The sequence below is a fragment of the Fistularia commersonii genome, chromosome 28 (genome assembly GCF_037954325.1).
Source record: "Fistularia commersonii isolate RoL2024-O1a breed Wild chromosome 28, RoL_Fcom_v1.0, whole genome shotgun sequence".
In the NCBI taxonomy this organism is placed as follows: Eukaryota; Metazoa; Chordata; class Actinopteri; order Syngnathiformes; family Fistulariidae; genus Fistularia; species Fistularia commersonii.
Window position 1 is genome coordinate 9,948,961 of NC_141311.1, and position 23,925 is coordinate 9,972,885.

A 23,925-nucleotide genomic window follows, 5' to 3' on the forward strand; every position below is an offset into this window, starting at 1 on the left:
ATTTAGCAATACATTGCAGCATTAAGAGTAAATATTAAATTAAGCGATGGATCATGAAATGAAAAAAAAAACCATCGTCCGGAAGGTAAATATCCTTAAAATGAACCACTTTTTTTTTTACATTCTCTTTAAGTATTTTTTTTATACTCTAGCGAGTCACGAATGTTGGGGTTTGCTTGTTTTCTGTGTGACTTTAGGGTTGCTGGAATTTTGTGTCTGGTTTGGGGTACAATGAATTCTGTTTTATTCCCTGGAATTGAGTGGGAACAGTTAGTTATATTACAGGCTGTAATACTGTAAAACTCATTAAACAGACGTTTTACCGTCACACTGGTGTTTCCCTGACTAAAATTCTACATTACTTATTTCTAAATACATTATTCTTATTTAAAACAAACATGGGGGATGATGGATTAGTAGCCCTTCCATTCATTTTAATGGGGGAATTGAACTTGATGTACCAGCAAACTGAGTTACGAGCTCGGTCACGGGACGAATGACACTCGTAAATCAAGGTATCACCGAATTTGGGGTGTAGCTTTTTAGTTCGTAAACCGGCTCGGCTTTTATTATGAAAGTGTGGAGCGGAAGTGGGACGCGCTCAGCACGCACGGCTTTGAGGCAGCAGCGGCAGAGCCGGAGCGTCTCTTCCACCGCGGACGGAGGGAGGGGATGGGGCGGCTGGCAACCGGGCTGGAACGGGGATAACCTGCAGCCTCCGCCTCTCCGGCGCTCCCATGGAGTGAACCGGGCGTCGGTGCGCGGTCACGTCCCACTCTCCGCCGGCGATGGTTCGGGTAAGCATCCGCGACGACACGGATCTGCCGCGGATCTGGAGCGTCCAGCTGTTTTTAATGGGTGGATGGGGAAGCTGGAGGAGGGGGGGGGCAGTGGAGTGTTGATGGAGGGGTGGAGGGAAAGGGGGGGGGGGGGGGTCGGCGACGGAATCAAGCCGGAGAGACGCGTCGTTTTTTTTTTCCAGCTTCCACGTGAAATAACGTATAAACACGCGGATGCGTGAAATGTGCTAATGAAGGTCCTCGCGGCCCGCGGGATGATTGACAGCTGTCAGGGGCAGCGTCAGCCTCCCCCCCCCCCTCCCGCCTCCTCCGGTTCGGCCTTAACGGTCGAATAACGTTCATAAAAAAAGGCTCCCGGTGTGAGTGTTTTTAACGACGAGCCCCGTGGAAACGACACGCGATTACAATTCACGATGACACCCTCTTCTTCCTCGTCACGCACACGGAGGAAACAGCGCCGCATCTTCCTGCCGTAAACCCGCAGCCCCGCTAATTGTCCCTTTTTTTTTTCCTCCCTTTTCTTTTTTTTTTTCTCTCTCTCCTTCGCTCGGTGTCATTTCCGCATTCACCGGCGGCACCGTCGCGGGCACACGCACGCACGCACGCACGCGTGAGGTCGCTACTCTGACGGATCGTTATTTTACAAGTATCGCGATACCAGGCGTGAGCTTGCTGCGCGGGTGTCTTCATTTCTCATAAGGACCATCACCTGAACTGACCCCCCCCCCACCCGCCGCCTTCATCTCTCCAGGTTCCTCTCTGGTCACGGTGAAGCGTGTGTCCGGGGGTCAAAGGTCACCCGCCACACCTGCACTTCCCCCTCCTCACTCCAAAAAACCCACGGGCGACCCTTACACGAGAAGCAGAGCATCCGTCCTGTAGCGTCAAGATGATGTGCGAGGTGATGCCCACGATCTCCGAAGATGGGCGAGGCGGAGGAGGCGGCTCATCCTCCCCGGCGGGGGGCGGCGGTGGAATGGCCGGAGGAATGGGCGGCGTCGGGGGCTACAGGGACCTCCGCGGCGGCGGCGACGAAGGCGGCAGCACGGGCAACCTGGAGTCGCTGATGGTGAACATGCTGACCGAGAGGGAGCGGCTCCTGGAGAGCCTGAGGGAGACGCAGGACAGCCTGGGCACCGCCCACCTCCGCCTACGGGAGCTCGGCCACGAGAAGGAGTCCCTCCAGAGGCAGTTATCCATCGCCCTGCCGCAGGTAGGCCCGCCGGGGTCGGAGGGAACCTGAAGGTCTGATTCAGGTGGGAGCGGAGCGGGGAAGGAGGTTTTCAGGCTCCGCCTCCGCTCCAAGTAAACCAACAGGTCATTTAGTGTGAGCGGAATCTGGACTTACCGTCCACCCCCGCATTCTAAATTAAGAAGTTGCTAGAACGATGAGGACCGTAACGGGAAGTGACCCGGAAGGACTTGGAATGACTCAGGCTTCAGAGGAATGACTGCAAGAAAAAGTCCCGAATGTCAATGATAAAACATCAAACTTGGAGGTTTGAGTTTTGTGACAGGAAACAGATTCATCTGAAGGCAGGGTGAAAAAAAAACTGATAGTTATTATCTTCATCCAAGTATCCCCACCTTCCCCGCCCCGGGCTCTTGATTTATTATTATTTTGTTCTTATTTGCAGTTTTTTAAAGCCTGTTTTGCCTGCGGCCAAACACTGACTGTTAGCTGTAGGCAAGGCTCGCTTTAAAAGATCCATGAGGAGAACCACCGGGTTCTATTGAGAACGCCTGGGTAATGGTCTTCAGGATTGCTGTAGGACACCCAATCTGTCACGGTGTCGATGTGAAGGAAGCGAATACCCCCGTCCCTCTGGGGGTCATAACAGCTGGAAACGTTCTCCGGTCGGTTCCGCCGGTTCTCCGTCTGGCTCCTGTTGTCCTGTCGACAAGAACGTGTCCGTCTCAGTTTGAATAACGGCTTTATCATTCTCACGTAAAAAAAAATCCAGATAAATAAGCAGAACAACATCTAGATAACAACTCGATAAGCAAAACTTTGGAAAATGACTTTGCGACGCGGAGAACCCGGGTTCGGTAACATCCAGCAGGTGGGTTCAAGTAGAACCTCCCTCAGAACAGAACGTAGGAGTCTTCTGCAGGAGTAGCGGGAGGCACGGCGTCGGACCTGAGTCATGGTCGGCCGGACGCGGCGGCGCAGGAAATGCTGAATTATTGATGCCTGCAACCGGTTAGCAGGTCCGGCGGAGGCGGCCCGCTCAGTTTCTACGCGGCAACACGGAACCCACTTGCTGAAACATTAGGATTAATATTTCCCGGTACTTTCTCGCTTCATTTTCATCATCTCCAGATTTGTTCTTCTTGACTTTTGATGATCTAGAACACCAATCTGGTTGGCTCGGGGACCAGATGATAGAACCGAGTTTGATGTTTCCCGTCCCCGATCCTTTCTTTTCTAGATTTAATTGAATATATATGAGGTTTTTTAGCTTTCTCACTTCTGAATTGTTCGCACCGGATTTCTGCTGTGGTGGTTCAAGAGCAGCTGATTGTCATCCACTTGATTTTATTGACAGGTGATTTTGATCAGGTGATATTTGCTTTAAGAGACATGTAAGGGAAGCCTTCCTGAGTGTGACTGGCTCATTTTGTCAAGGGGGGGTCACAGTTTCCTTATTCCTGTCTGTTTTTTTCTGTGGGTTCTCTACATGTTCCCCTGCCTGGGTTCTCTCCAGGTTCCCTGTCTTCTTTCTGCAGTCCAAAAACAGCAGCTCCACTAAGGGTTTTCTGTGGATGTGAATGAGAGCGTGAGTGGCTGAATGATTGACAGGTGATCTGTTCAGGTTACGCCCCGCCCCCTGGGTCTGTTTGCAGGATAAGAGGTTAACAAAATGAACAAGGAAAAAAAACAAATCAATCACACCTTCAACTTGAACCAAGTTGAAGGTGAGATTGATTTTTTTTCTTTTCCTTTTGTCGATACTAGTCCTGATTGATTGGTTATGATTCCTCAAGTGTGGTTGTCCAGTAGAACCTGGTTTGGGTTATCAGAGAGTGGAGATTTGATTTGTCTGCTCAAATTTGCTCGAAGCTCCGTCAGATAAAACCAAATGTAGTTCATGTGAAGCCTGATCTGCTCAGGACTGAACCTGAGCTGCTGGAATTGCAGCGCCCCCCGGTGGTGTGACCGGGTACTGCAGCATCTCTTTCACCTGAAATGGGAAGCGGAGAACCCAGTCTGAGGAGCTGGAAGTAAAACGGACCCCGATCGAAACCTCACGGACAAATTTGAAAGGTTTCGGTCACACTTGTGATGTGAGTCTGGACCGAACCGTTCTGGTGGTGACTGGGGGGTGCAGGGGGAAATAAACGGGTTGGATTCAAGTATTGTACAGGAAGAGGAACACGCAGGGTTGTGATACAGCCTACGACGGAGGAGTTCACCGAGTTTATGTGTGTGTGTGGACGTTGCCAGGAGAGATAGACGGGAGGCAGAGAGAAGACAGAGTGACAAACATGGCAACACAGAGAAACACACAGTCTGAGAAATCCAGGCCATTTGCTTCCTTCAGCTTCCTCACAGGGAGCCGTCACCGGTCCAGCATGCAGGAGGCCCAGCATCTGACCTGGAGCTCCAACACTTCCAACATCTTTCACTTGAATTGATCAGTGGATTGTGACATCCTCGGGGTGAAGAGCACCTTTCTTCCTGGACAGGGACCCCCTCAAAGCTGTCCAACAGCGGCAGTTTGAATCCTCAGATGAGTCGGGAAGACTTTCAGAAGGGACCTTTAGAAGGTCCAACACCTCAGACCAGGAGGGTTCTAGGGTCTGACTCAGAGGTCTTCTATGTTTGGATGTTCCATGTTCTCCTGCCTTGGTACTCCTTGGTTCTCTCTTTGTGGAGTCTCCATGTTGTCCCCCTGCCTGCTTGGTTTCCCTCCAGGTTCTGCATAGGTTCCTCAAAGGTTCCTCACTCTCCTCCTGGAATGGATGAGATCATTTGGGTTCATTGATTGTTTTTGCTTTTAAACAAACAATCCCAGATTGATTTTATTCGAAATCTCTAGCAGATTTCAGAGTTAATCTGTGGATAATCTGAGTTTGCTCAGGTCCCGCTCATATTTTTCCTGGCTTGATCGTATGTTTGACCTCAGACCCCGGCGTTTCTCCAAGCCGCCGAAATCCAAACAAACAAAATGACGAGATTGTTCTTAAAGTCTGTGTCTCTTCCCCCGGGGGGTCCTGGGCCTTCGGTCGGGTTCTAGTAACGCAAGCCAGTCGGACGAGAAACGTTCGACCCGCGCTCAGCGTCGGCCGTTCTGTCTTTGTTGATCTGTTGCTATGGATACCATTCAACGTCAAGGCAGCCGATCCCAGTCGTTTCCCATCAGACATCAAACCCCACAATTGCACATAATTGGGGAAAATTACAGAAAATCACAACAGTGGGGTAGAACCGCCGCTGGAGACCGGAGACGTTCTTCCACGCCGCCCCGCTTCCTCGCACACTCCTGATGTTTTAACCTGCGGGCGTTTTCTTCCTCGCGGCGGGCGGGTGAGGGTTCGTCTCGCTCATCGAGCAATTAAACCAATTTCAGGTGCGAGGTGTGCAAGCGAAGCTGACTGCTCAGGTTTTATCTAAGGGCCCCAGCGGCGGTTGCAACCTGAAGCCGTGGAGGGCATCGCCTGGGTACAAATGTATTTTACCAAGTCGTCTCCTCTTGTGGCGGGCGGGAAGGGGAGGGGGGCGGGGCTTGACTCGCGCAGGTTGTGCTAATGAGCTCAGCTTTTGTTCAAGCTGTGCGCGGCGGTTCGGCAGTTCCATGGGGGGGTCGTGGGAGTCGCCGGCGGCGGCAGAGGTTTTATGTAATATCAGTTGGACTGGCGCCAGAGTCGGGAGACATTACATCATCCCCAGATATTTCAGGGCTGGTTTCTATGGAAGAAAATATTCGAGAAGACTGTTGTTGCTTTTTGGGCTTTCTGGAGGTAGCAGGTGCGGAACAAGAACTTTCATGGCCTTCGGGCACAAAGTGCCCCCTCAACCCTAAACAATGCTAATTTAAGTTCTCTTTTAAATGCAGCCTTTTTTTATTTTTCTCCTCCGGTGATAGTGACCCCCGGCTATGTGGCCTAACAAGGACAAAGTCAAGTCAAACAAAAAACCTGTGGAAGAAAGCTCCGTCAGATAAAACCAAATGTAGTTCATGTGAAGCCTGATCTGCTCAGGACTGAACCTGGGCTGCTGGAATTGCAGCGCCCCCCGGTGGTGTGACCGGGTACTGTAGCATCTCTTTCACCTGAAATGGGAAGCGAAGAACCCAGTCTGAGGAGCTGGAAGTAAAACGGACCCCGATCAAAACCTCAAGGACAAATTTGAAAGGTTTCGGTCACACTTGTGATGTGAGTCTGGACCGAACCGTTCTGGTGGTGACTGGGGGGATGCAGGGGCAAATAAACAACACAGATCCAATGGGCGAACGGCTAAATGCTAGCAGAGTTTAAAGACAAAGGAGCAGAAAATAGAATAAATATATTGATCACAAAATTCAGTGAAAATGGGACGAACAACCTGGATCTGGGAGTTTTAAAGAACGGCAGGAAAATTTGGGGCTTCATTATAAAATCGATTGAGCACAAGGTTTGCTGAATGTTTGAATTTTTAGTTGGATTAAAAGATACAGATTCAAATAAAAATTTGATAATTGAATGAATATAAACATCAAAATATTGATAACATCAGAGGTGAATTCTTATTCTATATGAATGTATATGTACACACACATATTTATGTATATCATATCTGTATATTTTTAAATGGGAAAAATGCATAAATGACATAAAAGCCCATTAGAAAGAATAAAAAAATGAAATGTCAACCGAAAAATGGCGACACTTATTTGACTGTTAACCTGGAGGGATGGAACAGGAAAGAAAGTCTTATGCGACGACAGAAGTCGATCACACCGCCCTCTCGTGGCCCTGCAGGAGTTTGCGGTCCTGACCAAGGAGCTGAACCTTTGCCGGGAGCAGCTGCTGGAGAGGGAGGAGGAGATCGCGGAGCTCAAGGCCGAGCGGAACAACACGCGAGTCAGTGGTGCTCTCCGTCTCCACATTCATCGCCGTTCACTCGCTCCGAGGACATTTGTAACGGATAACCGTGTCTCCCAGCTGCTGCTGGAACATCTGGAGTGCCTGGTGTCCCGTCACGAGCGCAGCCTGAGGATGACGGTGGTGAAGAGGCAGGCCCAGTCCCCGGCCGGCGTGTCCAGCGAGGTGGAGGTCCTGAAAGCCCTCAAATCGCTGTTCGAGCACCACAAAGCGCTGGACGAGAAGGTGCGTGAGCGGCTGCGGGTGGCCCTGGAGCGCGTGGGGGTGCTGGAGGAGGAGCTGCAGTCGTCCTCTCAGGAGGTGAGTCTCAGCCGCAGGGTTCCTATGGGAGTCAATTCGGGTTCTAACTCCCGATGAAAAAGGTTTTGTGGAACGTCTGTTTCTGCCGCGGCTCCTCAAAGTGATCTCTGGAATCACTGTTGTTTCCTCATCCCTCTTCTCTCCGTTCTCTTAGGTTTTGTCTCTACGGGAGCAAATCAAGCGGCGGCAGCTCGGGCTCGACGCCGGGAAGGAGGTATCCCCGCCTGAGCTTTTCTCACGATTGAGGGTGACGCTGGGATTTTAGTTCAGTTTGCAGCTACGGAGGTGAAACCAGGATGTTCTGAAATAAGCAGTTGTTCCAGGATCTTCTAGTGTCATGCACAAGGGCTCGTGGGGACAAAGTGGCTAGGAATTGAACTCCTCAACCTTAGAATTGGAGGGGACGCCTGGCTCTAGCAATGTAGCCCCAGCTGCCCCTGCAGATGTATTTACACTAATCATTCTCATAGATCGGCAAGGGGCTGGAGCCAATCATGGCCGACACTGGGGCGGGAGGCGGGGCTTAACCCGGAGGCGCTGTCAATCACAGGGCCACATATAGAGACATTCCAACCATCTGGCCTCTCTTTTTACGGACAATTTCCAGTCCTCAGTGAACCACTGACCATTTTGGACTGTGGGAGGAAGATGGAGAACCAGGAGAGAACCAAGCCGGGAGAACACACACACACACACACATACTTGGAAGCCTTAGGAATGTCTCTTCTATATGTATGTGGCCCCGTGATTGACAGCTGTCCCATCCAGGTCAAACCCGTCTGCCCCGACAGCGGGACGATTGAGATTTCTGTTCTGACGTGACGCCGGCCATTTTGACTCTGGCGGTTCTGTGTTCAGCGTCTCCCCAACGGGCCGTCGTCGGTCCTGAATGACGGCGAGGTGGACAGGCAGCGGGAGGGCGAGATTGAGCGCCAGAGGTCGGAGCTGGGACAGCTGAAGGAGAGACTGGCCCTCATGTGCAGACAGGTACCGTCGTCATCGGGAAAAAATAAAAACACACGCGCAAACACATGCGCGGGACGCAGTTTTCGGACAGAACGCGACGCCTGCACTACTGACTGAGGTCCTGACTCGCAGGTCGGCGAGATCGAGGAGCAGCTGACATCGGCCCGGAGAGAGCTGGCCCGATCCGAGGAGGCAAACCAGAAACTACAGAGGGACGTAAAGGAGGTGAGGCTGGGTGTGTGAGCGTGAGCGCCTGTGTGCGTGTGTGTGTGTGTGTGTGTGCGTGCGTGCGTGCCTGGACTGCATTTGGCTCTAAATGACAAAACTATGTCACGCTCTGCTGTGGAAACAAAGTGATTCGCCTACTTGGCAGCACAGACTGTAGCCATGACGACGGGGCCATTTTCACATGGATGAGGCAGGGATGGAGTTTTGAGAAGCACAGAGTTGCCTCTGCGTGCAAACACACACACACATTGTTTTAAGTATTTACTTGTCGTAATCATAGTAAATGTCAAGAAAACAAAGAAGAAAACAAAACGATGCCTTAAAGGATGAGGACGTTTAAATGAAATTATGATGATTGATGAATATAAATACACATGAATGGAGGCTGGATTGGAAATCACCAGAAAGAAGAAAATACACAACATATTCATTTAAAGAGGCCTTTTTTTTTTTTTTGTTTTGAATATGGGTAGATGAAAGGGTGAGGCGGTGGCGGCGCTGGAGACCCCCGGGGCCCCTCACCCCGGAGGCCCTGATCGCTAATCCACGCCTGGCTACATCCCAGTTAATTTGACCTTTTCTCTTTCACCTATTGAACCTCAGGGGCACCCCTGAGATGACCCCCTCCCCTCATATGTTAACTAGTTATTACCAGGTTAAGAGCGTCTTCTTTGATCAGCGCGCCCACCCTGGTCTCGATCTTCCTCCCTGTGAGCGGAGGAGCACTCCCGATCTCCAACGTTTTCTTTCTCCCGTGACTCATCCAGGCGCTGTGCCAGCGGGAGGACATGGAGGAGAGGATCACCACCTTGGAGCGCAGGTTTGTCGTCTCTAACGCCCCGATTCGACGAAGAAAATGGATGAAATCCGACTTCCTTGGCTGAAACTTTACCAAAGTCGGTCAATGGTCCAACCAAAACGCATTGCAGAGAGACGCTTTGCTGCGTGTTTTTGAGGGCCGTGTTGTGTTCAGGTACCTCAGCGCCCAGCGGGAGGCAACGTCTCTCCACGACATTAAGGATAAGCTGGAGAATGAGCTGGCCAGCAAGGAGTCTCTGCACAGACAGGTGGGAGTGCTTCTCCTCGACACCCTCCGGTGTGAAACACACACTGTTGATTTCTGATCATGACCCTTCCCAACCCCCCAACCAGAGTGAGGAGAAGAACCGGCAGCTTCAGGAGCGGCTGGACGACGCCAAGCAGAAGCTGCAGCAGACCCTGCAGCGGGCCGAGACGCTGCCAGAGATCGAGGCGCAGCTCGCCCAGAGAGTGGCAGCGCTCAATAAGGTGTGTGTGTGTGCGTGTGTGTGTGTGTACTCTCTGTATAGAGCCTCCATTCTCTGCGCTTTCTCCTGCCCGGGTTTTCTCCAGGTTCTCCGTCTGCCTCCCACAGTCCAAAAACAGTCAAAAGGTTCATCGAAGACCCTAAAATGTCCACAGGTGTGAATGAGAGAGAGCGAATGATTGGCAGCTTACCCGTCCAGGTGAAGCCCCGCCCCTTTCCTCAGTGTCAGAACATCTGGTACATGAATGTGCAAATTAATTCCAGCGAAGTGGCTGTTGTTGTTGATCCTGTTCCGTCGAACAAACACCTCGTCCCACGCCGAGATAAATGCCCGGATCCAACTTTGAAGAAAACAACTGCGGTACAGACGTGTATGTGTGTGTGTGTGTGTCTTTTGGCGTCTTCAAAAACACCCGCACAAGAGGGTGAAAAACCGGATCCTCTGGCTGATTGGTAACAGCCCCGGGACCCCTCAGGCCCTCCGACACGTCGAGAACCGAACGCTGGTTCGGCGGTTCGGCGAGCACTCTCCGCTCGGCGCCAGAATCTGACACACTCTGCTTTCAGGGCCCCTGCGGGGTTTTCGGAGCATCTCGGCCGGGGCTGCGTGTCGGGGCAGGGCGTCTTCCTGTCCAAGAACGGCTTCCCTGACACACACTAACCCCGCTCCTCCCGTGCCCTCAACCAGGCCGAGGAGCGCCACGGCAACTTCGAGGAGCGGCTGCGGCAGATGGAGGCGCAACTGGAGGAGAAGAACCAGGAGCTGCAGAGAGTGAGTCACGTCGGCTCCCCCGTCGTTTTTGTTCCCCCGATCGTCGCGCGATCCAACTCTCCTGTGGTTCCTCCTCCGGTCGCCCCCCCCGGCAGGCGAGGCAGAGGGAGCGGATGAACGATGAACACAACAAGCGTCTCTCCGACACGGTGGACAAGCTGCTGTCCGAGTCCAACGAGAGGCTGCAGCTCCACCTGAAGGAGAGGATGGCCGCGCTGGAGGAGAAGGTTGTATTCCCGTGGTGCTCCACCTGTAGTGCACAGGCTGAGCCTTCGCCTAGTATCAGACGTGCACGGAGCTGGCCGATCCGAAATAGAAAAAAAAAATTCACCTTCATATGATTATCTTAATTGATTGTCTTAATGAGCTCCCATTGATTCGAATGTAAAGCAATGCCCTATTAATAATACTACAAATGATAACAGCAAATAGCCCCCCTCCTGCTAATCAATAACTTTGTATTATTTAATGATTAATACTATTATAATTGATTCACTTATTTACAGGATTTTTATTTTGTGGCAAGGGTATATTTATTTTATTTAAAATTTTTTGGGGTATGTATGTGCACTATACGTGTTCGTAAATAGCGTGCACGAGTGCGTCTCACCCCCCTCTCACGTCCCCCTCACACAGAACGCTTTGTCCGAGGAGCTGTCCAACATGAAGAAGCTCCAGGATGACCTGCTGGCTAACAAGGTGACCCAACCTCTTCCTACCATGCCTCTGTCAGACTGGGGTGGGGGGTAATGTGACGCTCATGTTGCGTGTGTGTATGTGTGTGTGTGTGTCTGCAGGACCAGCTGATAGCAGAGCTGGAGAGGCTTCAGCTGGAGCTGGATCAGCTGAGAGCCAGGCCCGGCGGCTCTTACTCCAGGTGGGTTGCGGTTCCCCACGTGGGCTCCCCGTGTTGCCTTCAGGGACTTTCCTGCTGCCGGCTGTGTGTCGGACATGATTCAAACTCACACCAACCAAACCGTACATGCCGTACATGTCAACATTCCTGTACTGGACCCCCCCCCTTACACACACGTGGCCCGACAGCCTCATTTGTACTTCCCTCCTGTCTGAGTATGTACTTTTGGTGGTACCGCCTCGGGGCCGGGCCTCCGGGATGCTGTCCTCTCCACCCCATCTCTTATCTCATCTCTCGGTCCCTCGCGCAGCCGCTCCCTGCCAGGCAGCGCCTTGGAGCTCAGGTACTCCCACGGGGGCTGCTCTCTCTCGGCGGGCTCCACCACTCACCTGGATCCTTTCGGCAACGCCTCCGCCGGGGGCGTGGTCAGGCGGAGCCACCGGGCCCGCTGGAGCTCAGCCCGCGAGGATTCCACCAAGGTGAGAGTTTTCTGTAGGCCATTTAAAATCTGTGATGGCCGCGGCTTCATCTGGGCGTTGCCCCTGCGTGCAGTACCCAGACTGGGAGAGCGGGGCCCTGCTGGGGACCGGGTTCGACCGGAGCGTGGACGTGGGCTGCTCCGACGAAGAGGACGAAGGCGACCACCGCTTCGGCTCGGAGCTGCTCTCCCCCAGCGGCCAGACCGACGTCCAGACCCTGGCCATCATGTTGCAGGAGCAGCTGGAGGCCATCAACAAGGAGATCAAGTAAGAGGCCCGGAGGTTCTCGGACATTTCCCCTTCCAGAAGCCGCACCTCTCCGGTCCGGCCCGATGACGTCCTCCGGCCCTCTCTCCCATCAGGTTGATTCAGGAGGAGAAGGAGAACACGGAGCTGCGGGCGGAGGAGATCGAGAGTCGGGTCAGCAGCGTGGCGCTGGACAGCCCGCCGGTCCCTCCCTCCTCCCTGGGCAGAGACGGCACCGGGCGAGGCTTCATCCCCTCCTCCATCACCTCCTCCACCCTGGCCTCCCCCTCGCCCCCCAGCTCCGGGCACTCCACCCCTCGGCTGCCCCACTCCCCGGCCCGCGAGACCGACAGACAGGTAAACCACAGAGAGCTGTTATTGCGTGCAATCAACCAGACGTGTAATCAAGCAGTAATAAGTATTTATAAATCCCGAGGGAACACGCTGATAAGAATTGGGGCCATAATGGAGCATCTTTAATTGTTAATGTTTTTAAATTGAACGGTGACCTCATCGGCGACGAATTGTCCGCCGCTGTTTTTGGGGAGAAGGGGGGGGGGGGGGGGGGGGGGTCGGCTCCATTCTCCCATCCAAATATAGCCACCATTCTGCTGCAATTAAAAAAAAAAAAGGGAATAGGCTGAAATTCCTTGTCAGAACAGATGTTTGGTTCTCTGGAGCCCAGCTCCACCCTCGTCACAGTACCTTGATTACAATGTAATACATGTGTAATAGATCTTTAATAGATGTGTAATAGCCGCACTCCCACTCGCTAAGAGGTAGGATTACAAGGTCGAGGTCCCGAAGGTTCCAAGGGGAAAAAAACAAAACAAAAATACATCTCTTGGTGAAAACAAGGAGTGCCGTTGTAGCGTTTCATCATCCGCTCCGCACTTCAGAACAACAAAGAAGACGACCGCTCCCTCGCTCTCCTCGACGCCACGCCTCCTCCGACTCCTCGAGCCTTGCGACTGGACAGGATGACCCTCACCCACCCGGGGGCCATGCTGGACGACCCCCGGGAGTTCCGCAGGTAGAATCTCGATTCAAACTGATTCGCCCCCCCCCCCCCCCTCCCCCGCCCGTCGCTGACCGCCTGCCTCCTGCAGCCTGTCAGCAGATGGCAGCAGCTCCAACAGCAGCCAGGATTCTCTCCACAAATCCAGCAAGAAGAAGAGCATCAAGTCTTCCATCGGCCGGCTCTTCGGGAAGAAGGAGAAGGGCAGGATGGGTCAGCCCGGGCGGGACGGAGCCGCCTCCCTGGGTGAACGTCCCGAACCCGCCTGATCCGATGCTCCGCAGCGCCGCTGTCCTGTGGTTCTCATCCCTCGGTGTGTCTCCCGCAGCTTCCACGCCCTCCGAAGACCTGGCCTCCGGAGACGCCATGGGGATGAACAAGACCGGGACCTTGGGTCCAGCAGACAAGGACCGTCGCAGCAAGAAGAAGTGGGCGTCCAGAGGATGCTTATTTTTATTTTTTTTATTTTATTTCTCACATTTTTCAAATCAATTAAAAGAAAAAAAAACTCTTCTTCTGCCCATCCAGACACGAGCTGCTGGAGGAAGCCTGTCGCCAGGGACTTCCCTTCGCCTCCTGGGACGGACCCACCGTCGTGTCTTGGCTGGAGGTAACATGACATTTAAAAAAACTTAAAAAAAAAAAAAAAAGGAAACAAAATTTAAGCCTCAGAACCAAATTCAAAATACCGCGAAACATTAACTTTCCAGTGCATCAACATACAGATTTTTCGAGATATAAGCGGTCGCACGGTCGATTTATTGATTTTTTTTTTTTTTTTTTATCTCACTGAAGTGGTGTTGTTGAAAAAGAAGTTGGACAAAAAAACATCTTTGAAGTGCGCGTGTCCATTTAGGGATGGAGAAATCGCTGTCGGTGAGATACCGTGACTGAGAGCGTGAAAGTGGAAAGCTAAATTTAGCAATTAGTTGTGGCATAATGTGCAAGTTAAATTTAGCAATACATGTTCGATCTTCAAGGTAAATAGACTTATTATATATTTTCTTTACATTTCCTTTTATTATGTATTACTATTACTATAAATCATTTTTCATTTACATACAATCAGTATTATTATTAAATTATTATATTATTGCTAAAGTAAAGGCATTAAACCTGTAAGTCAGGGGTGTCAAACTCACCAGTAAAATCATTTCCTAGAAGTAACACTAAGTCCAAATTTTTCCTTTTTTTTAAGTGTTAAGGGGGTAAACAGGTAAATTATAAAAATCTTTATATGTAATGAACTGTTCCTCTAAAAAAAAAAGGACAAATTAATATTCAAAATGAATATTAGAGAAGAATTGATGACACCCTAAAAATATTGTTGAGTTAAAAGAGAAAATCTTGCCACTGTGGGAAAATTCAGCACTAGAATTTAGTAGAAAATTGATTGTTAGAAGTATGATATTTACAATGGTGGCTATTCTGGTTATTAAATCTTATTTTTTGATTTTGTCTGTATTTTTTTTTTTTTTTGCTATTTTTTTTTGTGTTTTTTATAGAAATAAGAACAGAAAAGATTGTTTTTAGCGATGTCACTTGTTAAAATGTTTTTTTCATTAAAAAAATAATTTTGTTTTCAAATTTTGAAGCAAAAAATACATTGCAAAGTTAATTTTTCATTTTTTCCTTGCCCGGTTTTGGATTTGATTTCAGGAAATTTGATTAGATTTCAGGCAGGGGGCCACAAAATATTGCTCCGTGGGCCGCAATTGGCCCGCGGGCCGCGAGTCCGAGACCCCTGCTGTAGCCTGGCAAGTTGTCAGGATGCAGAAAGTTCATTTCTGAGGGCTTTAGCTCGAGCGAGGAGTCCGAACCCCACATTTGAGGCACTCGGACGGGTTGCCTTAATGCGAGGAGTCATGTGACCCGGACGCCACGTCGCTCCAAATACCCCTGGATTTAATGAGAGCATCGGGGAGAAAGATGCAGAGCTGCTGTTCATGCTCCCAGTTAAGGCTGCGCTTCTCGGAAAGAAACCAAATTGGATCCAGAGGATAAACCTTCTCAGACCGGTTCGGGAGAGGAGCGTGTCACGGAGCCGTGTCCGTGTTCCCAGGCAATCGCATTCTTTAAAAAATAAGTAAAGATTTTTTTTTAACCCCCCCCTCTCCACCTCCAGCTGTGGGTGGGAATGCCGGCCTGGTACGTGGCGGCCTGCCGCGCCAACGTGAAGAGCGGCGCCATCATGGCCAACCTGTCGGACACGGAGATCCAGAGGGAGATCGGCATCAGTAACCCGCTGCACCGCCTCAAGCTGCGGCTCGCCATCCAGGAGATGGTGTCCCTCACAAGTCCCTCAGCACCGGCGAGCACGCGCTCGGTGAGTGGCACCCCCCCCCCCCCCCCACACACACACACACACAGACACCATTTAACACACTTGCGCTAACTCCTGTAATTCCTCCTATTAAGTGTAATTATTTTGACTGAACCGGACTAGGATCCAGTGCAGGAAGTGAAGTAACCAGGTTCCATCATTCTGACGCGCTGGGTACTGGTGTGTGTGTGTGTGTGTGTGTGTGTGTGTTGAAAGGCCCATGATATCACACACGCCAATCAAGTCAAATAAATGTCAAAATAAACGAAATGGCCGTGTGCTACTCAGCTGGTGATGGCCTGGTGCGAAATGACGATCGAACAGCGAGAGGAAAACAAAATCATCAACACTGCGCAACAAAAAAAAACAACATTTTATTCATGTTAAGAAAACTTGTATTAATAATTAAGGTAAGGGAAGAGGAGATTTCCCCTTGTTTTCCCCTCGGAGGGGGAAACTTCTTTGTGAAGGCAGGAGGTCACTGGAAAACATAAACAACAATAATCTAAAAAATGTAAGTGTTGGATAAACAAGAGGATGAAATAACAACATAAGTCAAACACATGGGGAATGGATTGAAGTGAAGCAGTTTGACCAAATTACAAAATTTATTATTTTGATGTTCGGTGCGATCGGGACCGTACCATGTGGGGTGTAATGGGAGGGGTCGGAGGCGGGTCAGCCGCCGATCTGTCAATCACACCAGCGGACGATTCACACGTTTACCTTTCACCTTCCTCCCTTTCCCCCAGTCCACCAGTAACGTCTGGATGACCCACGCCGAGATGGAGTCCTTGAACGCCGCCACCAAGCCTCCGGTCAGTACCGGGACGTCCCGCCTCTGTCTCTTTTTCACTCAGTTTACTTTATTTATAACTGCGTCCGGCCCGGTCCGAATCACGTTGATGAGTCTCTCCCCTTCCTCCCCCTCCTCCTCCTCCTCCTCCTCCCTCGCTGTCTCCCTCTGTACTCCCGTCTCTGTATATATGGTATTTGTGTGTGGGTCCAGGCCGTAGCCTCCACCATCTTCTTCTCTCCCTCCGGTTGCTGTTTCGGTGTGAACTGCTTCCAACTAATGACCCGTTCACTAACACACTCTTCCACCCTTTGTCCTCTCTCACCGCTGTTACCGCTGCACCCGGCTCCTCCGCTTCTCCCTCCTCCCCGCCTCCCCCGTCGCCCGAACCTCCCGCTCCTGACCTCCGCTCCGGCCTTCCTTTCCCCCGGCCGCCCCCGCGTCGCTCGCTCTGTCTCTTCCTGCCCTCCTCTCTTCTCTCGCTCTTCCAGGAGCTAAAGGAGTTCAGCTGGGATCAGGTGAGTCTCCGCCCCCGCCTTTTCCGTCCAGACGTTTGCGGACGGAACCGGCGGTGAGTCGTCTCCGCTCCGCCCCCCCCCCTCCCCCCCCCATCCAGATCCTGGCCTACGGCGACATGAACCACGAGTGGGTGGGCAACGACTGGCTCCCCAGCCTGGGGCTGCCTCAGTACCGTAGCTACTTCATGGAGTCGCTGGTGGACGCGCGCATGCTGGACCACCTGACCAAGAAGGAGCTGCGAGGACAGCTCAAAATGGTGGACAGCTTCCATCGGTACACACACACACACACTATATAAATCATCATACTATTCATATTTTCATAGATTAGGAAGGATCTATTTATCTGTTTACCCGGGATCTCACAGAAGCGTTCCCTGCTGGAGGTTTCCGTGCACGTACTCGGGCTTGCCTCTATCAGGCCTGTTAATCTTCTCCACTCTGTGTGTGTGTGTGTGTGTGTGTGTGTGTGTGTGTGTGTGTGTGTGTGTGTGTGTGTGTGTGTGTGTGTGTGTGTGTGTGTGTGTGTGTGTGTGTGTGTGTGTGTGTGTGTTTTGGGGTGAGTTATGAAGGTGTTAGGAGTCATGACCCTCACAGCGCCATGCCCTCAGTTAGCTCTGAAAAGACTTGATGTTAGTGTGTGTGTGTGTGTGTGTTGGACAATGGTTTTTGCTGACCTGCCCTGCTGTCCTCCCCTCCTTCCCGCAGGGTCAGCCTCCACTATGGCATCATGTGCCTGAAGCGCCTGAACTATGACCGTAAGGAGCTGGAGCGGAGGAGAGAGGAGAGCGCCCATCACAACAAAGGTGAGCGTTTACCTGCTGGAGGTGTGATGTCACCTCTGCCGACCCCGGCCTCGACCCCCCACCCCTGTTCTGTCGTATCCCCGGCCTCCCCCGAGGTGTGCCTCATTCGTGCTGGGTCCGAAGCCAGGCTTGACATCACCTCCAGCTGTGGCGGTAATAATTACACTGTTATTACACAGATATTGACTCTAAGGATTTACCCCCCTATTACCCCTCATCATCGTGTTTTATCAATGAATGATGAACCCTGTCACTGACCTGACACTTTAAAAAATCTGTGAAGTAATGGATCAGTCAAATATTTATAAAGATCGTTGCTTTTTTCGTAAGTTCCTGCAACCTGTATATTTTTTCAGTAAATTTGGACCAAAATAGCACGAATATCTCAAAATAGTTAAAAAGGGCTTTTTTTTTTGGAAAAAAGGAAGATTTATATTTCCTGGGCCAGCGAGAGGAGCCTAAACGCAGGGCGCAACAAGCCTTTGAGGAAATGTGATTTTATTTTGATTTTTTTTTTTTTTAATAGTGTTTATAATGGCAAAGCTGAAAGCCTAATGAAACACCCCTGGGAATCGTGCTCAGCTAATAGTCGAGCATAAAAGAAATATGCGACTCCGGCTTTGTAAAAAGAAAAAAAAAAAAAGAAAAAAGAAAAAAAAAAAAAAAACAATGGTAAAGAAAAAACAACTTCCCTTCATCTCCTCCGAGTCCTGATGTCTCCCACATTTCTGGAAGAGGTTCCAGACCACCCCGAGCCGCACAGGACGTTACAAGCCACTTTTCTGTCCAACTTTTGGCCGGGTAATAACAAAATAAATGTCAGCGCGGCTGTTAAACAAGCCCTCGCCTCAGGGGACACACATGGAGCGTATTTACCGTCGTCTTCCTCGCCGCGGTTTGTGGCTTTCGCTTTCCCCCCGGGGTTCTCCCGGGGACGCGGGAGCCACCTCGGAAAACCCTGCGAGCGGACGACCCGCGGACTCTCTCACCCCTCCCTCCCTCCCTCCTTCCCCCTTAGATGTGATGGTGTGGTCCAACGAGCGCGTGATGTGCTGGGTGCAGACCGTCGGGCTGAAGGAGTACGCCGACAACCTGCGGGAGAGCGGCGTGCACGGCGCCCTGCTGGCCCTGGACGACACCTTCGACTACACCGACCTGGCCCTGCTGCTGCAGATCCCCAACCAGAACACGCAGGTACGCGCCCCCCCCCCCCCAAAAAAAAATATCCCTCGTATTTATATCCTATTCCATCTGACGCCAACTCGTGCGTAACTTTTATTCTCTGATTTATTTTTTTTTTAACATTTTGTCAATTTCATTGTTTCTTTTAAATCTGTATTTTGTATGGGCTCTATGTCTGTGCGGTGACACTGAGTGTCGAGTAAGCGACTTTAATAAAATGGATTATTACCGTTTATTTATTTATCTTTTTTTTTTTATCGTTTTATTTTATCCTCCTCCTTCTCTGCTTTATAAAAACAAAACAAAAAAAACGACCTCCACCTGCATCCCCCCCCCCCCCCCCCCCCCCCCCCCCCATGCCCCCATCCTTGCTGACCAGATGGGGGTGCCAGACACGCTACTTTTACACTGTAGCTGAGAAATAAAACCCGCTAATTAAAAGTCTCGAACGCTTTGGTGCTTTTCTCACCCGAGTGAGAGTGAGTGAGCGGGAGTTCGGATCTTCACATCTCCAACGGCAAACCGGGAACCTGTTTGGCCTCCCCTGCTCAATTCCATAAAGTTCAGCGTCATACTGGGTTAATTACAGGGTTATTATTGGGTATTACCCGTGGAACAGGAGTTGATACGTTTTTGATTTATGTTCTCGCACCATTGTTCCCTTCCTGTTCCCAAGTCAAAGGTGACTGAAATAAAGCTAAAACCCGGGCCTTCATCATTTTGTGTACTTTATTACTCCGGTATTTCTTGCCGGTAGTAATCCTGCACTTCGACCGTACACGCTTCTGCTGCTGGTGGTGCTGCAGCAGAAACTTCCGTTTGACAAAGGTGTTTAAAGTCTTAAATCCTCAAACACACACTAAATCATGCAAACCATTTAATATATCGTTGGAAACTGAAGCTAAAACATCCCTTATAATAACTGTGTTATTACTTGTTATTACATAGTCATTACGTTGGCTTTAACTGAAGGGTTCACCGGATCCCGTCGATTTATTTTTTTAATCCCGATTTAATGCCTGCAAACATGAACAGACCTGTGCCGGAAAAATTTCCAAACTCACTGCCACCCTCTGCCCCCCCCCCTCCAGGCCCGACAGCTCCTGGAGCAAGAGTACAACTCCCTCATCTCTTTGGGAACCGAGAGACGACCCGATGAGGTCAGCAGGCCGGACAGTGGGAGGAGAGCGGAGACACGATTGCACCGCGTGGTGTTTTCACTTTGTCATCCTCTCTTCCTCCCTTCCTCCTCTCCGCCCAGGACGGAGCAAAGACCTTCACCCGCTCGCCCTCCTGGAGGAAGATGTTCCGGGAGAAGGACCTCCGGGGCGTGACCTCCGACTCCGCCGAGACCCTGCCCGCAAACTTCCGTGCCTCAGCCATCGCCACGCCCTCTGTTACGCTAAGAAAGGTCCAGAGTGATGGTGAGTCCTCGCCCTCGCCCGCGACCTCCGACCTCATATTCTCGAGGCGTTAAATACAAGACGTTCCTTTTGGCTTCCCTGTTTCACGAAGCCGCCGCCGCCGATCGGTTTCTCGCGTTTCGACGGGCGGGATCCGTCCAAATCGGGAAGACGTCCAGGTCCAGGTGGAACACGTGTTCCGCGTTACGAAATCCAACCTATCAAAGACACGATATAAAAGTCTTATTTGATTCGCCTCCAGATGCCGAGAACCGATTTCCCTGGCGGCGCCGCCCGCCACATCTGGCCGCGCTCGGTCCGTCTTCCCAACCCGCCCCCCCAGAGGCCACTTTACGAGGAACTCTTTTCACGTTACCCCCTGCGTGGAACCACCGAAATCCGAGTCTGCCGGTCAGATGACTAAATAAGGGATTTTTTTCTGCGCCGCGCCGCTCTGTATTTTGTAAAGCCTCGGTCAAAGCCGTGCCGTTCAGACCGTCTGGCTGCTTAGCCCTACTTAGCGCACTACTCTGCTAGTATTTTTGGTTTGGAATTTAGTGTTTCCTTTGGTGGAGGAACTGGAAATAACAAGGAGCGGACACTTCAAAGTGGAGGGGAGGAATTTTTTTTTTTCACGGGACGGTCGCATTAACGCTAAAATACCCTCTGTGTCTCCCCAGCCGGTTCCCGTGGTGAATCGGCCTCAGTGAGGACGTACTCCTGTTGAAGGGGCCCAGGTGAGACCGCCGCCCCGCCCCTGCCAGCCACTGTTTGTCGTCGTCGTCGTTTAAAATCGGGTCTGGTGTGGGCGACGGAGCCGGTGGTGCAGGAATAACACTGTCTCACCCCCCCCAGGACAGAAACTGGATCGGGACTAGAGGACCCTCTCGCTCATCCGCGGAGAAAGAAGCAATGGACAAAACATTTAACTTTACAATTTAAATAAATCGTTCTGACCATCCTGCAATAACCGGGGAGAATGGGAGGGGAGGGTGAAGAATGTACTTTGAGAAAGGCGGAACAGGAGCGGGATCGGCTTTTTTTTCTCTCTCTGTCGTCCCCTCGTCCCGTCAAGCGGCCACGTCGACAAAAGCGACGGGAACGGCCCCCCCCCTCCGTCTGACAGGTGTGTTTAACAAGGGTGTAACCATAGCAACAGGAAGGTTAGCAAAGTCGCCGTTTGACGCTGTCTATTCTGAAGGGACCCATTGTGGGCGGAGCCAGTCGGAAGTGGGCGGAGCCTCTCATTGAGGTTGAAAATGTGCGTCACGTACAGGAAAGGCTCGTTCCGGCAGACTGCCGTTCTGACACCCCGTTATTAACGCCAGTGAGCACATGAATGAACATGAACCCCCAGATCTTGGTCTTGAAGTGATTCATGATCATAAAAATAACTTTAAAGATTTTATTGAAACCAGTCAGCACTTAACAAAGGGGGGTTCTCATAGCTTTCGTATAAAAATGGATCAAATCAAATACATTGACAGATATATGATATATATATTTTAGTGAGTTTTATCTCCCTGGTTTTCTGTTAATTGTGAGTTCATTTTAAGAATGACTTCTTCCTGAGTTTGGTAAAAGGCACTTATTACTGATCTATAAAGCATGAATGGGATGCTGGGACACACGCGACGCCACAAGGTCAGAAATACGCATGAAAAAAAGAGAGCGACCGGTAATTGAAGCCAGACCGAACGAAAGTCCTGGAGCGCTCGCCACTTTTTACCTGGTGGGGGGTGTCAGAGAGACAAAACAGCCACTCGAGGGGCATCGGGGGGGTCGACGGGTGGGCAGAACCTGGTCATTCTACCGCACAAACAAGCCATAACAAAACCAAGAGCTCTCCGGGGTGAGTGCAGGGGGGAGGAGGAGGAAGGAGCCCCAGGAAACCAACCTTTAGCCTCTGTGTTTACGATGCATGTCAAACAAGCGACAACAACCCGAGTCTTTTTTTTTTTTTTAATTTTTTTTTTTTTTAATTCTCTTAATTCTTTCTTTCCTTCCTGGTGGTGAAGCTATGAGGTGTTGTTAAAAAAATTAAAATGATTAAAAAAAAAAAAAAAACATGTATCTGTATGATAAACCTATGGGGGGCGGGCGGGGGAGGAGGGAGGGAGGGGAGGGCATCAATTTGTAAAACGTGTGTATTTTTTTCAGTTGTATTTTTTTATTTTTTACGATAACTATTTATTTTTCTTTAAGTACGTGTCGGATAAATGTGCGTTAAAAAAAAAAAAGACAAAAACAAACAAACAAACAAACAAAAAAAAAAAACGGATCCTGATTTCAGTTTTAAAAAAAGAGTGAAAACATGAAAACCCGGTCAACGCGCTGATCTGTGTGTGTGCGTGCGTGCGTGCGTGTGTGTGTGTGTATGTGGATGCGTGTGTGTACATTTTGAGAACTAAACTGCAACAACTCAACAGATTTCCATGATGAAGTGATAGTACTACAAAAGAAAAAATAATACTGTATGGATAATGAACAGTACTGACGATGATGCTGAGAATGGTGATGTTAAATCAATAAAATAAAGCGTTCCGTGTGGATCCGCTGCGGATCACGGCCGCCTGTCTTTATTTGCCCCCCCATCCTTTAATTGCCCTCCGAGGTCAATTAAGCCGTTCTGCTGCGATCCTGTCCGCCGGCTGGATTATACAAACAATAATGGACATGTAATCCGGATCTGGATCCGGTACGGCGAGGGATTCCGCGGCGGGTCGAGGAGAAAACCCTTCATATTGTCAGACGTGATTATCGTTTCTGTGAGGAACTTAACAAAATATTTGGGGGAAGGGAAGGGATGTTGTTGGACGGGGGCCGCAACGGCGAGAAAATTCCCGTGTTTTTCCCCTACGTGCGTAATTCCCTGTGCACCACCGGAAGCGGTGAGGGGGCAGTGTTGCGTCGTATGTTCAAACAGGGAAGAAAACATGGCATTGGTAGACAGGAGAACTCGATGCTCAGACTGTCGCTCTGTCGCTTTACGTTGGAAGTGAACGCCGAACTCTGCACTGCCCTCTAGTGGGTGTATCGCAAAGCAGCCATGACAATGTAACATTTGGGAAGTACGTGGGCGGTGACGTTTGAAGCAGTCGAAACGGATGTACCTGTTTACGTACTTTAAGCGAGCAACAATGAGCCTAAAGGCATGTTTCCGTGACCACGTTTTTGGGGGGGAAAAAGCCATCGCGGTCGTCCATCTACACGAGAACGTGCTTGGAAGCAAGAAAATACAGAAATGGGCTCCAGAGTGGAAAGATTTGAAAAAGTGACACTTTGGAAACAGGCATGCTTACGAAGGTTGCGATCGACCAAAACAACAATGGCCGACTCCAGAGCGCTTCCACTGTGGTCTGGAGAAGTCCCGGTCTCTTAGAATTGACCCCCTGCCCCCTTGGAGTTCAGGGTCACTTGAAGAGTGAGCGTCCACATCATCATTAATCCATACAAATACTCGATTGCTCGCCATCGCGGATGTTTACGCCTGCTGTGGTAGCCATGTTGCTGTGATCGGGCCGAGACAGGAAGGGTTTCTGCACGCGGCGATTTTTGGTTCCCGCCAGATATGAATGAGAAGGGGAATGGTTGGACGTGTGTGATTGACAGCCGGGGTTATGCCCCGCCCCTCGGCCCAGTGTGGCGTGCACGGATGAGAACCTCCCATTGGGTGAACTCTGATCCCTGGTTCAGCTCCTTTGACTTTGCCGGTTCTTTTATTGAGATTTTTCTTGAGGTTCTCAAGAGAAAGTGCCCGGAGCTTCGACACGTGAGACGAGGGTCGTTAACTTGGCTTCGTCCGTCTGGAATTATTACGTATATTCATTTATTGTTTAAACCGCTGATCCTGCCCTCAG

General features: G+C 50.7%; 1 protein-coding gene across 2 annotated transcripts; it reads left to right on the top strand.

Annotated features, from left to right (window-relative positions):
• The first annotated feature begins 646 nt into the window (after positions 1 to 646).
• On the top strand, positions 647 to 22,631 carry ppfia3 (PTPRF interacting protein alpha 3). 2 transcript variants are annotated; one of them, XM_086175875.1, is made up of 31 exons: positions 647 to 797; positions 1,552 to 2,013; positions 6,765 to 6,866; positions 6,948 to 7,187; positions 7,342 to 7,401; positions 8,046 to 8,174; positions 8,286 to 8,378; positions 9,149 to 9,201; positions 9,355 to 9,448; positions 9,534 to 9,668; positions 10,355 to 10,438; positions 10,534 to 10,665; positions 11,075 to 11,137; positions 11,236 to 11,315; positions 11,605 to 11,773; positions 11,847 to 12,040; positions 12,136 to 12,376; positions 12,919 to 13,052; positions 13,129 to 13,283; positions 13,366 to 13,465; positions 13,566 to 13,647; positions 15,163 to 15,363; positions 16,113 to 16,178; positions 16,648 to 16,674; positions 16,773 to 16,948; positions 17,383 to 17,480; positions 18,499 to 18,674; positions 19,754 to 19,822; positions 19,924 to 20,086; positions 20,746 to 20,802; positions 20,921 to 22,631. In XM_086175875.1, exons 2-30 carry the CDS (start codon positions 1,690 to 1,692, stop codon positions 20,790 to 20,792), a joined length of 3,687 nt encoding a protein of 1,228 aa, XP_086032001.1. In that variant the 5' UTR covers positions 647 to 797; positions 1,552 to 1,689; the 3' UTR covers positions 20,793 to 20,802; positions 20,921 to 22,631. The 2 variants fall into 2 exon arrangements, with proteins under 2 accessions (XP_086032001.1, XP_086032002.1); XM_086175876.1 differs by lacking the exons at positions 17,383 to 17,480; positions 18,499 to 18,674; positions 19,754 to 19,822; ... (1 more) ...; positions 20,746 to 20,802; positions 20,921 to 22,631 and having other exon boundaries at positions 16,370 to 16,674; positions 16,773 to 16,900.
• Positions 22,632 to 23,925: the final 1,294 nt, after the last annotated feature.

Bases quoted from the DNA above. Each gene is read 5' to 3' on its own strand.
- ppfia3 (XM_086175875.1), top strand. From the start codon at position 1,690: ATGATGTGCGAGGTGATGCCCACGATCTCCGAAGATGGGCGAGGCGGA. The intron at 11,316-11,604 runs GTGGGTTGCGGT...TCCCTCGCGCAG, and splicing joins CCCGGCGGCTCTTACTCCAG to CCGCTCCCTGCCAGGCAGCG. The intron at 13,053-13,128 runs GTAGAATCTCGA...TGCCTCCTGCAG, and splicing joins GACCCCCGGGAGTTCCGCAG to CCTGTCAGCAGATGGCAGCA.